At 40.5% G+C, this 13,242-nt stretch overlaps 1 protein-coding gene across 1 annotated transcript in view; it reads left to right on the top strand.

Annotated features, from left to right (window-relative positions):
* usp45 (ubiquitin specific peptidase 45) overlaps positions 1–13,242 on the top strand; it is a 39,044-nt gene that overhangs the window by 10,243 nt on the left and 15,559 nt on the right. Inside the window, exons 6-8 of the mRNA XM_067602330.1 lie at positions 6,512–6,663; positions 8,335–8,430; positions 8,938–9,068. Coding sequence (XP_067458431.1) covers positions 6,512–6,663; positions 8,335–8,430; positions 8,938–9,068 — 379 coding nt within the window. The remainder of the gene's footprint in view (positions 1–6,511; positions 6,664–8,334; positions 8,431–8,937; positions 9,069–13,242) is intronic.

The raw sequence follows: 13,242 nt of genomic DNA on the forward strand, positions 1-13,242 counted from the left end.
AAGGCCAGGTTTTCAGAAGAAGCTGCTGTTGTACTGTTTTCCCTATAGACCCCAAGCACAAAGGAGCCCCAGCAAGGATTTTTTTTTCAGAATCTATAATAATTTTGTACAACAGCTCAGGGAAGAAAGAAAGTCGATTAACTGTGCTCTCTCACCATCAAGGCCTTCAACTCAAGTACCAGAGTCCCAGTAAAAAGCGAATTGACCTCAGGGAGCTAGACTCCAGCTTGTAACACAGCTGGGGAGTCTTTGTGGAGCAAATTAAAATGTTGGTTCTGAATAGACATCAAAGCTTGTTTCTCATTCGAATCTGTCAATTTTTAGTGATTGTTATCAATTATATTACTGTAATATTGTATTACTATTCCATATACAGTGTATATATATTTTCTTTTATAATTTTGCAACATAAAGAATCGGTTATAAAACTGTTCTCTAGCTTAATGCTATAAGTGCTATTTGAAAATTTGTTTGTAGATGATTTATAGAAGCATTTAAAAAAAACAATTTCCATGGATTAGATTTGTAGCGTTGTGTTTGGTTGGGGCAAGAAGTCTTGAAACAAAGGCTATATCTATTAAACATAAGGTTTGCCTCTTATGTCACAGAAATAGGTAAACAAATGATAAAGGAAATAAAAGAATAAAGCAAAATGTTATTGCTAAAAAATTATGTCTGGATAAGCCCCTTAACTCTATGAGAATGTGCAAGTTCTAAATATCTACACCTAAATATTTATGCATTTTTTTCCAAAATAACTTTATTAAGGAAATAAGGATTTTTCTTGTACAAAAAATGAGATGATACTAGACTTGTACCAACATTCTTTCATTAAGCACTGTTGTGTATCCACCGAGTGCAAATGTGTTAAAGGTTAAATGGCTATATGCCGATGGAACGTGCGATTACAAAAAAGCAACACTTGAAACCATCAAAGTACGTTGTCGATCACAGCATGGAGCACATCTGTTGTACCTAGCAAACATTTGTAGAATTGTCCTTTGCATGGTTTCCAAAACACACCATGACATATCTTCATAGACAGCGACATACCACTGCAGATAACAATGAAGTGCATAGTCAAGTCAAAAAAATCTGACAAGGGCATATTATCCTCTCTCTGTCTGTCTACTGTATGTCTCTCATAGACACACAAGGCAAAGAGTCAAGACACTTGAAAGACGCATAGCCTGGTGGATTTTCCTGTGTTGTTGAAAAAATGAATATCAAGATTTTTTATTTTTATTTGTTATTTCACCTTTGAAAATGCAGGTACTTATATTTCTTATGCTGAAATCGCAAAACAGCAAACACAGCTCAAACTCACTAAATGTCTCAGAGCTCCGCAGCACAACTAAGCGTCAAACAGAACGAATGACCGAATAAGTATTGTTTTTCTGTCTGAAATGATCGTGAGATCAGATTTGAAACCGAACATGAAATCTGAACTTTTAAAGCCCAGTGTGCTGACATGTACCTGTTGTACATGGAATAATTATGTACATTTTGTTTCGAACCTCGACTGTTTGACTGCGAGGATAACACTTCATCTAAATGTTAACACCTCCATTACTAGAAAGCAACTGAGGATCCAGCTGTGTGTCTAGTTTACTCTTTGGCTCAACTTTCCATGGATCGATATCTACATCGACTCTCTGAGAGACCAGGGCCAAAGGCTGAAGTGGAAGAAATAGGGCTGAATGATAACTGCACCTTTATTCACCTGGTTTCCTGCCTCTGGTTGTCGATTGTGGAAGCCATAGTTAATAGCTCACTGTCAGTTTTGCTTAGCCGAGTCAGTAGCCAGTAAGATGCTTGTCCCCTGGTGGTGCCTTCATGGAGGTAATCAAGGGTGATTCTGTCTTTATTCCCACCACCGCACATGAAAGTAGGGCAGATAGTGGGTAGCAAAAGCTGTGTGTATATATGTGTGTGTGTGTCTGTAAGTAACGTGGCACTGGGTTCTCTTGGCCTCAGATGGCAAGGAAACAGGCTTTTCGTGCCCTGCAGTCACAACAAATTAGCAAATTAATAAGACATTTGGTGTTGCCTGGCCTTCCTCTTGACTGCCTGCTCTGCATGAAGGGAGCTGGCCTTAGCCCTTCACACTGCAGCACTGTAAGTGAACATGGAGGCATGAAGCCCACTGGCCATACGATTCGACTGTCTCTCAGCCCAACTGGAAACCACATTAGGAAGAGTATAAAAAAAAAAAAGCAACTCAAAGCCTTTTTAAGGAAAATATATTTTTACAGGCTCTTGTTTTTAGATTGATTATATCCATAAAATTTTTACAAGTGGCTGTGAGACAAAAAAAACATCATTGTATTTGAAAAGAAAACATTTTGTTTATGGCATTGTTTCATGTGCTTGAATTTTCTTAACGGAAGTCTGGTGTTGGCCTTGGTTAATTCTTCGTCTCGACAAAATGTCAAAACAAAACACATGCTCGCTTTTTTGAAAGATCGCAGTTAGCTTTGTATGTTTTTTCCCTTTCTTTAGCAAGTACTCTAATACTGTTTTCTACAAAAGTCCCATGTCCCATGTTTCTTTGTGTATCTCTTGTGTGAAAAAGAGCAGGGAGTGTAGGAGGTGTTGGTGTACATGCGTGCATGTGGACGAGCCCGAGCACCGTGATGCTTTCCTCCACCCTGGGGAAAGGCTCCACAGTGTCACTGCTGCCCATACTCGGTGGCTGAGCAAGGAGGGCCAGGTGGTGCCGAGTGCAGCACAGTCAAGCGTGGACGCAGCGCATGCTGACATTTGCCTTCGCTGACTGCTGCAGGGAGAGGAAAAATCTGCTTTTCCATATGCTTGTGCTCGTTGCAACCCTTCCCTCCACCCACTGCCCCCCCAACTGCCCTCTTCTGCCCCCCTCTCTCCAGTCTCAACCAGATGGCTCCCTGAACATTGTTTACCTTGGGTGACGGTCCCAGATGCAGAGTGTGTCCATAGGCATCCCCATTCCGCCCAGTTAGTTTCCTCATTCCTCTGCTCCCTCTTAGCTGAAGTGCTAGTCGCAGCTCTTACACTTAAGTTGCTTTAAGTCTGTTGATTTTATGTCTCTGCTCACACACACACCACAAGTAGACACACTAATGTAAACACTCTTTCTCTCTCTTAATTATTTTCTCTTTTGCTCAGTCGTTCACACTTGCTTAGACACATATTTTCACACCTTCATAGTCTCACACCAAATCAAAAAATACAGTTTGTTTTTCCTGATCGGGGCTGCTGTCTTTCCACATCTCCACTTGTTTTCCATGCATTGTGTGTGTTGACATATGGGAGCTCCCTTATGGCTTCATAGAAGAGATGGAAACCCCAGATGTTGCCAGCATGGGGGGCCAGATGCATTTAGCACCACTGGGTGGAGCGCCACAACAGCCTGTCGTCCCGACAAGCTGAACCTTCTTAATCCCAAAACTACAGGACGAGCCTCACTTTGTTTCTCATCAGTAAAGCAATGTAAATATAAAGCTACACTGTTTGTGCAGGCTAGAAAATATATTGATGTGGCAGACCTGAAAGATGTACTGTGTATGCGTGTGTGTGTGTGTGTGTGTTACAGTAAATGTGTTTTTTCCTCTCAAATGGGTTTAACAGAAAAGTTGCCCTTTTACGAAGACTCCTCTGAGTGGAGGTTGCAGGCTATTATGATGATTATGATGGTTTACGGTTCAAGTGAATTTTTTTAGCTTGGGCAAAAGCAAGGTCAGGCCAGTGACCCCACTGCCAGCCTGCTCTCTTGACTGGTTTATATGGGTGAAGTGCTCATGGACTAAACTCTTTTTGTGTTTACCAGCATTCATGTGATTTCTCTACAGCCTGCAGATACTACCATCACTCCCCACAAGAATTTTGCTATTTTGCCCTGAAATTTCCTACTAGCTTACAACAAAGGAACCTGTAGTTCTCTATTTACTATTCATAACTCATTGAATGCATAAAGACAATGATAGCACAACATCAGTCATTGAAATTTTAAAGCAATAATATTCTAATTAACATGAAAATCATTCTTTGTCTTGTAATTTTCTATAATATATAAAAGAACCTTTTAACCATTTTTTTCATTGTGTCATATGGTTATACAGCTGTGATGGAACAGCTACTGTTGTGCAAACTCCTCTTGTCGGTGTATTCAAGGATGCTCAGAAGATTTTAGACACCGCCGCTGGGAGGAATTCTATCTGTCTTGCATTAAAATAGTTTGCTGTTTAGGAGCCCACTCGGAAATCTGAAATATCAGCTCAACCTTGATCTCCAACCAACACACAAAAATGTCTCTGCCCACTTCTACATTACTATTAAATAAAAGAAATTATGCCACAGTTCTTGCGAAAAGACAGTTCTTTCCTACCAATCAGAAAATATAATGGTCATCATTCGGCACATTTTTAAGACATCTGTATGTCTCTCTTTTGGTATTTAGCTAGTGGTGCAGAAACTGTTAGAAAGACTGTGTATACAGGTGTGTGTGTGTGTGTGTGTGTGTGTGTGTGTGTGTGTGTGTGTGTGTGTGTGTGTGTGTGTGTGTGTGTGTGTGTGTGTGTGTGGGGTAGGTGCTTCGGGATCTTCCAGCTTCCTGGAGCATGAAAGACAGCACAAATAGTGTAAAATTAGTAATTTATGCGGAAGGGTGAGAGGGCCGTCTCCTGTTTTCTCTTTACAGCCTTGGGACTTCTCACTTGTTCTCTAGTTAATGCCTAATGTGATAGAACACCCTTTGTTTTTCCACTCACCAAACAGAATAATGCCAGTTGAGTTAGAAGTGATCATCTCTGGCAATAGTCAGTTGTGCATGTCTTGTTTGCATACCAATCTTCATCATGTATGCTAGATAACGTTGCAGTACTTGCAGCTGGCAAGTTACACATTGTGATACATTCAGCGCTTGAGTAGTTTACATGAAAGATGTGCAGGTGAAAGAAATCCCCATGACAACATGCGAGCAGGACATCTCAATGTCTCATGTTGTTTCTGTAAAGTTATGTTGTGTCATGTTAGAGGAACCATGCATTTCTACACTACACTGAGTCTTTCATCCACTGTAGAACATATGAAATCCAGCTTGAAGCCGATTGGCCTGTTCTTTTTTGGATCTCTTCTCTTCTCCAATATCACATTGAGTGAACACCTCTTTGCCTCAAGTAGCACCTTCTAGAGCAACACATCTTCCACTGATGGAACAAGTCATCTCCATCCCTTTACTTTAAATCCATTTGCACCACCTCAGTTTTTTTCATATTCCAACTGAACATAGTTTTATATCGTGTTCACACAGTTTCCTTTTTCCCAAAATGCAACTACCAATTTTACATAGAAAGCAATGTGAAGTGGCTTTGTGAAACTTATAATGTTTCATATTTGATGGAAGAGAGAGACATGGTCTTTCTTTTCTCTGACACTTTTTTGGAATTTATGGTGCATATTTAGTTACAGTAGAAGTAATTGGTGCTTTTTCCTACTTAATTGTTCATGAGGTGTGCTCTGTGGGGTTGCAGGCCATTACAATATGGATGATAATATGAATATTATGTTATTGTGTTTTTGTAAGATTTTTAACCAACAAGAACCTCTGCTTCTTGTCAGGTGATTCAATTACAAACATTGAACGTACAACTTGTCAGTTATCATCCCTTACTTAAATTAGTGACACGTAATGATGATACCTATACCTTTTTGCACATAAACTACCGCACAGAGCTAAGTGTTTTTCATTTCCAGCCATTATGACACTTAATGCAAAGTTAAGGATAAGGTGAAGTATCCATTTTCTGCTGGATAGCGGAGCCAATGGCCACAAAGTGTTTCTATGTACAGATGATCAACTGTGTGCTTGACCCTAAATTCCATTTTTAAGATCCCTCAGTAATTAGAGTATTGGTAGCTAGTGACACGTATCAGTAACATGCAATTGGTATTAAGTCATCATGGTGTCAGCTTTGTTGTTAGCTGCTGGCACGCCATCAGCTTTCATAGCCACAGCACCTTCCCTATTCTGTCCCCAGCAGACTATCTGCATGTCACTGTCAGATTCTGACCATCTGTATCTTAGTTGCTGTTTAAGGTTAGTTTTCATCGGTGATCAGGAGTAACAGCTGGCTCTGGAGAGCAATCTCTCCAACCCCAACCCCCACCCCCCCCACACTAACCAGCGGAAACTTCTACAGCTGTCATCTGCTTTCCCAAATGACCCAGCTTTCCTTCCAGCTGCCATCCCAGCACCCTGCTCCCAGCCCCAGCCTAGCATCAAGGCTGAGCCCAATTTTCTTCAGTATCCTGCCACAATCAAAATTTAAAGGAAGTAAAAATTTTCTAGCTGCAAGGCTGAAGGTTTCTCCCAATCCCAGACCAAGTTGCCACCCCAGCCACCATCTCAGCTGTAGCTCTAATAACCTTAAAGTAAAAGCCTAATCATGGTTGAATTGTTGTATCATTTTACCAATATACATTTGATATTCTACTACTCTGTAACACCAACCTATTTTTTGTTTTTGTGTTTCAGCATCGTCACCCAAGATCATCAAGCTGCGAGAGGAACCATCAGATTATACTGATCCCCCCAGAGGCAAGAGTCCAGCCATCAACAGCACCTTGGTTCCTGTCAAAGGCATCAATAACCTTGGTAACACCTGCTTCTTCAACGCCGTTATGCAGGTTGGTACTACTGAGTCTGTTCATATTCTCTGTGCATGTGTGAAGAAGTAAAGGCCAACATATTGCTAATTAATTGATTTTTATCATGGATTGTGAAATATGGTGCAGTAATATTACACATTTTTTCAGAATGAATACCTTATGAAATAACAGCAAGGTAGCTGTGACTATAAGTAGCTGTCATTCTAAATCTGAAGCATGATCATGACAATGTAAACACTCCTCAAGTGGCGCTTCTTTGTAGCCTGACCTATAGTAAACCAAATTACGGTCTTACAGTGACTCTGAGTGTAAATAAGCTAGGCCTTGAGGTCATGTTGAAGTATATTCAATGCAACAGTAAATGCAGTCCCGTCTTAAACGTGTTCACCTGCCCATACATGAGTGGCACTTAGTCGGTGCAGAGCGTGTTCATTATACAAATCATACATACAAATACATAAAAATCCATTGACAGACATGGGCGTCCTTACCTACAGGAACTGATCATACCACAAACCTCCACCCGCACCCTCAGAGCTGCCAGCAGCTTGCTCCTCTGGGTCCCCAGTACTAAGCTCCGCACCACGGGGGATCGAGCCTTCTGCTCTGCTGCACCACGCTTGTGAAACAGCCTTCCTAACCATCTGATGGCAGCACAGACCCTAGTGTCTCTTTTTAAAAAAAAAAAGGCCTAAAAACCTTTCTATTTAGGAAGGCTTTTTCATCTTAACTCTTATTACTATTTTCTTTATGTTGTGTTCTATGTTATTAATACAGTAGCACTTTGAGTTTCGCTATGAATGAAAAGTGTGCTACAAATTAAATGTATTATTTATTATTATTATTATACAACACAGCAAGAGCCTCCCCAGTCTTTCTCTGTTCGTGTCATGGTCACTGCAAACTGACATGCCTCTTTAACAATGAACCTGTTTTTTTTCCGCCATTTTGTTAATCACCCGTAGGGCCTTCCTCGTTGATTGAAATTCGAGTGAGCAAGCTTTACATGCTTTTCCCTCCCTCTCCCTGTCTGTTTGTATTGTCTCCTTGATGTTGCAATCTTTCTGGTGAAAATACATAATTGTCAGAGGATGAGCTGTGTCTGCGTTCACAATGCCAGCTCCATTGTGTGTTTTCCATAGCAACTGTCTTCACTGCCAGGATGTGACAAAACAAATATCTCTTGAAAGGGAAGGAAAAGATGCTTCTCTAACATGAAAGGACAATGACTGCTTCACCAAGGATCTTCTCTACATTTCAAACTCAGATCATAGATAGATTTGAAAGCTTCTTTCAGAATAATGAACTCACCACAAGTTTCCCAAATCCTACTAAAATGGAGATAACATTTCAGAAGGGTATTTTAATTGACCACATTGAATTGCCACAAGCTAAGTGTGGTTTCATACAGTTTCATATCTTTAAAGGATCGTAACTTTTTTTGTTGTTGATGTTTTTCTTGTTCACAAATTTGTTGTTGGGGTTTTTTTATTTGATACATGGTAAAATGTCAGCATGTCACCAATTTGATTCTCCACTGATGTTCATGTAAAGTATTCAACTGCTTAACTGATTCTTTATTTTCATCCATGTCCATACCGGTATTCATAAAAATTCACATAAAAGTTCCACAGGATTGATAAAATGTTACTAAAACACAGGTAAAATCATTTAATTCTGTTCCCACAGAACCTGTCCCAGACACACATGCTCATCGACCTCATCCAGGAATTGAAGGAGAAAGGGTACAAACTGAGGATCTGCCCTGCTGTTGACACCCATCTGGTACAGTTTGCAGTCCCTCACTTCTACTTTTCTAAAAGCTTACTTTTCTCATAACCAACCAACAAATTGGACAAACACAAATGACTTTGAATTGATTGTTCTAATTCTCAGTATCTGTCTGATCCTTTCTCTGCATTCATGAGATCAGTGGCAGCTGACACAGACACTAATATGACAAACGAAAGTGAATAAATTAACTGGAAGATGGTCTTGTTAAGTGCATTCTTTGGTATTGACTGCAACTTTTATTCTAATTTTAGAAGGTACAATTAAAACTTCTCAATGGTCACGCCAGAAATTGAAATAAGAACTGATTTGTTATAATGGTACGTCTGACCTTATTTTGTAAGAAGAATACTTATTTGAATAAGTGAATGAAATAAACTCTCAGTTACATAAAACCAGTTGTTGGTACACTGGTATACCCTTACACACTTTAGCTGGATCCTGTTCCTTCCATAACATCCAAATTTTTAAAATTTCTAATTTTGTCTCTACCTGTTCCAGAGTCCACTGACGGTAACGCTGCCCAGTCCAGAGCCCCTGACTGCCGCCATGTTTCTCTTCCTCCAGAGCATGAAAGAACCAGGAAAAGGCCCGGTCAATCCCAAGATCCTCTTTAACCAGCTCTGCCAGAAGTAAGTCATCACTTTTAATATCAGTCTCATGCTACTTCCTTTTCACCCTTGACCTGACCGTTTGTGAGTGTTCATGCGTGGGAAATATATGGGTATCCCAATATAAAGCTTAGATAGCCATAACACCTTGTTGGTATGTAGCAACATACATGTGGGAACAAAACTTAAGTGACAGTGTTGAAACCTGCAGCACAAATTTTATGCATGGCTAATTAAGGTTTATTAATACCCATATCATGCATGGTTTATCATTTGGAGGTTGATTGGGTTTGTTGATAGGTAGATATAAGATAAAGATAAATTAATTATATTGTAGTTGCTGTATTCTTTTGCATTTGGTACTTTTTTTGTTTTCAGTTTGGGACATTAAGTACTGTCAGTGTTGTTACAACCCTTTCTGAGCCTAAAGTCAAAGTTACTTGGAGCCATTTTCATTTCACCTCCCATTGTATCAATAAATCACTCATGGAGATGGGAGACTCTGGACAGACAACTAAGACCTGCAAGGAGAGGATCACATGACTGACCGCGACAGTCATAGGCAAGTTTTCGGTAGCCTTGCTAGCTTGTCTAGTTGTACTGTAATATGAGGTAAACGGTGAAGAAGAACAAAATACAACTGTCACTGGAAAATGGGTACAACTCTCTACAGCCAAGAGAAAAACTCGGTCAAGTTTGTTAATCAACCTGCTGTGTTTCTTTATTCTTTCAGCTCTATTTAGTTTGGACACATTGTGATTAGAACACTGAAAAACATTTACAAATGTTTAAACGGTGAGAAACAAACTCATTGTTGTGGCAGCCAACTTCCCAACTTATGACATGCTCATTGTGAATATTCATGCCAACAAGACATCAAATTTATCAGATTTTGAAAACTACATTTAAGGATCCCTTCAGTATTACTTTCCAATTTATGTATCAAAGTTATATCAACAGAATTTTCTGTCAAATTCTTTAATGTGTCGTCCAGCAAAAGTCTAATAACTGAAATAACAGATATTAAAGAGAACACAGTTCAATGCCAGTGTAGAAAAAACCTAATTTTTAACACTAATTCCTTCCATAATATGTTCGTTTAATTAAAAACTCATCAGATCAACATCATCAAACCCAGAGTCTTTGTGGTCTATAAGATGAGATGTATCGGCTTGTACATCCATGATCTGCTCGCACAGTGTTCAGTCAGTAGAAAACAGGTTAGTGGATTAGCTTGCTAGCAAAAGAGCTAGCTCAGTTACGCGCTTCAGTCATGTGATCCTGTCCTTGCATGTCGTAGTTGTCAGTTGAGTCTCCCCTCATTGTGACCTTGGTGATACAAGAAGTCCAGACCCTGTATGCAGATAATTTATCCCAAGGCCAGTGAAGTCATCAAACTGCACCACAAGTGTTGGCATTGCAGTTCTCCATCTCTACAGCAGCGGTTTACAACACAAGAGCCACAGCTTTTACCTGCTTTCATCCCCTCACTGTGATGATGACCGCTTTAACCAGCCAGACCCAGTTAGCACCTGGTCCCAGCTGAATCTCTTTCACACACTCTGAGCTCAATATATACAAAACACATTAAAGGCACTGTACCTTACCAAAATGCCTCAGAGCAGCCACCTATTTGTAGGTCTTCTGCTACTTGCCACACTGCTGCGCCACCTGTGTCATATTTGATCCGGAGTAACATCTAACAGGCTGTGTGACAGGCAGAAACGCAGCCCTACATTCGTCAAACAACGAACAATTGTTTTGTTCTCTTGTGTGAGTGTTTGGTTGGCTGGGTTCTTGTTTGAACATGGTACACTGCTGGTTAGGTCCACCCTGTGTGTGTGTGTGTTTATGTGAGTGGGAGGGGGCGGGGTCTTGCACTGTTTAGTAGTGCAGGTGGGTGACCAGGGCATTTGACGTTGGATGACTGGGTACGTCTCTGGTGCGGCTTTGACACTTATTCTGGTACCTAGCTTTCATCAAACAGGCCTGTGTGTGTGTGTGTGCGTGTGTGTGTGTGTGTGTGTGTGGACTGCCACCTCACCTGGTACCACCTCAGCCTGCAACACACATGTAGTCAATTGTGCATTCAGACAGCAGGCATTGCACACACCTTCATGCACTCACACGGATCTAATGTTAAATAGGGCTAATCTATTCCACTGACATGCATTTGAATAGAGAGATACGACTTTAAGCATCAGCACCCATCACCCATATGCTACACTTTTACCAAGTGAACTTTCACTCAGGCCAGTATGTAGTTGTTATGTACATTCAAACAGTAAATGCAAATATTCAACTGTGACATGCAGTTGTACATTGTTTTTAATGCAAAAAATAAAAAAGGAAATATGTTGAAAAATTAGATGGGTGTGTTGGAGAATATTGTCTTAATGAATGAAAAAATACCCTCTCAAACAGTGGCGAAATCTTCCTAGTGGTACCTTGTTATCTCGCTTGTTTAAACAAAGTGGAAGAGGTCATGATTCATCCAGATGGTCATCATGGGATCAGGAGGTTTTTCATGAGAGCAGACTTCATTATTCAGCTCTTTGATTGACATGGAAGAACTGGAGGCTTTATTACACTTCAAGGCCTTACTCATTTACAGCTTTTGCTATTCTCTTTAACATCCACTAAGCGCATATGATTGCAGTTGCCCGAGCTCGCACATGCTTCTCTATCAGACTCCTCCACACAGCAACTGCATTCAGCCAGATCCAAAGCTTTGAGCTGAAAGGGCAGGGTCAAGAACTGCTCCCGTTTACCAGGACATTTTCTCCATTGTAGTGACCTTTATGATGGCTGTACTCTGTGAATACATTCTGTCATCCTAACTTGTCACTGCAAGCTCTTGTCACTCTAAGAGGGCTGGGTCTGCCCTTGACCCGTAGGGACTGAGAGCGCTTTTCCATTTCTCTTTCACTGTCTTTCCCAGTGTGTTTGTGTTGACAGGCAGGTTAAGGCTTTCTGGCTCTGTTTGTTTGCACCACTGGAGCCCTATTGAGCCCGGGTTTGTGTGTACGTGTGCACATGCATTTGACCTCAACCAGCTGAGTACCCCACAGCCTGCCTCTTCCTCCTCCTGCCAGCGGAAGGGCTCTGGCCTGGACTAGGACCAATGCCAAGCTATGTGGGTTGGATTGTCAGCACCACACTCTATCTGGTGCCAGGGAGGGTCCCAGCTTGTACCCAGACCTTGTTTTTTAATAAAGCTAGTCAGTGGTGGCAAGATGAAAAGATAACATTTAATTAAACACTTTAATTTCCACTTTCAGTGTTTTTTATACAACCTGTCTACTGCTTTTGTTAATCTAAAGCATTATAAATAATATTTGTTGAGAATGTCACTTGTAATTATTACTATACACTTATAAGTGTATTGGGATGCACTGTCTATGCATGTGTAATGCATAAGCTGGATAAAAAGGCCACACAGAGACATTCATCTACACCTGCTTCTTTCAAGGACTGATTCAATTTTCAGGACAGCCACTGGACAGTTTCTTTTATTGCAAAAAAGATGAAAAGTACGCTCACTCTCTTCTCTATCCATGTGCTGATAGAAATAGCAGAGGACAACAATGGATTCCATCTGGTGCTCTGGCATCCAGGACACACAGACACCCACGTAAACACACATGAAGTACAAACACAAAGAGGCAGGGCTGGCATGCTTGTCAGCACAGAAGGAAGACCTCTCTCAGGTTGAAGAAAAGAAGCAGAGATTCACTGTTGGTAAAAAAAAAACAAAAAAAAAAAAACAATAATACAAATATTGGCTTGTGCACCTATGCTGAGCTAAGAGCCACAGTCCAGGGCTTCAAACTTTATAGTCTCCTGATTAGAGTCCATTCAGTGCAGTGTGTCTGTGAATGTGAGGAAACATGAAAATAAGGTTGTTGATAAGGTTGTTTATGTTCAAAATAGGAAAAAAAACCTTTGAATCATCACCCAAGGCTGGTATTGTGTGGTTCATTGTTAGTGGTACTGCTAGTGTTGTCCAATAGGTAACTTGCTTAAGTCCAAAACAATCTTCAAAGTTGAAATTGATTCTGTTGGTGTCTCTCAATCTTGCAAAACCTTACCATATGATGTTGTAATTTGAGGGAGACAAAGAGGCAAAGGTGACAGATGCTTATTCTTACTTCACAAATATTCACAAGCCAGCAGAAGTCTTATTACATGCCCC

The sequence above is a fragment of the Thunnus thynnus genome, chromosome 10 (genome assembly GCF_963924715.1).
Source record: "Thunnus thynnus chromosome 10, fThuThy2.1, whole genome shotgun sequence".
In the NCBI taxonomy this organism is placed as follows: domain Eukaryota; kingdom Metazoa; phylum Chordata; class Actinopteri; order Scombriformes; family Scombridae; genus Thunnus; species Thunnus thynnus.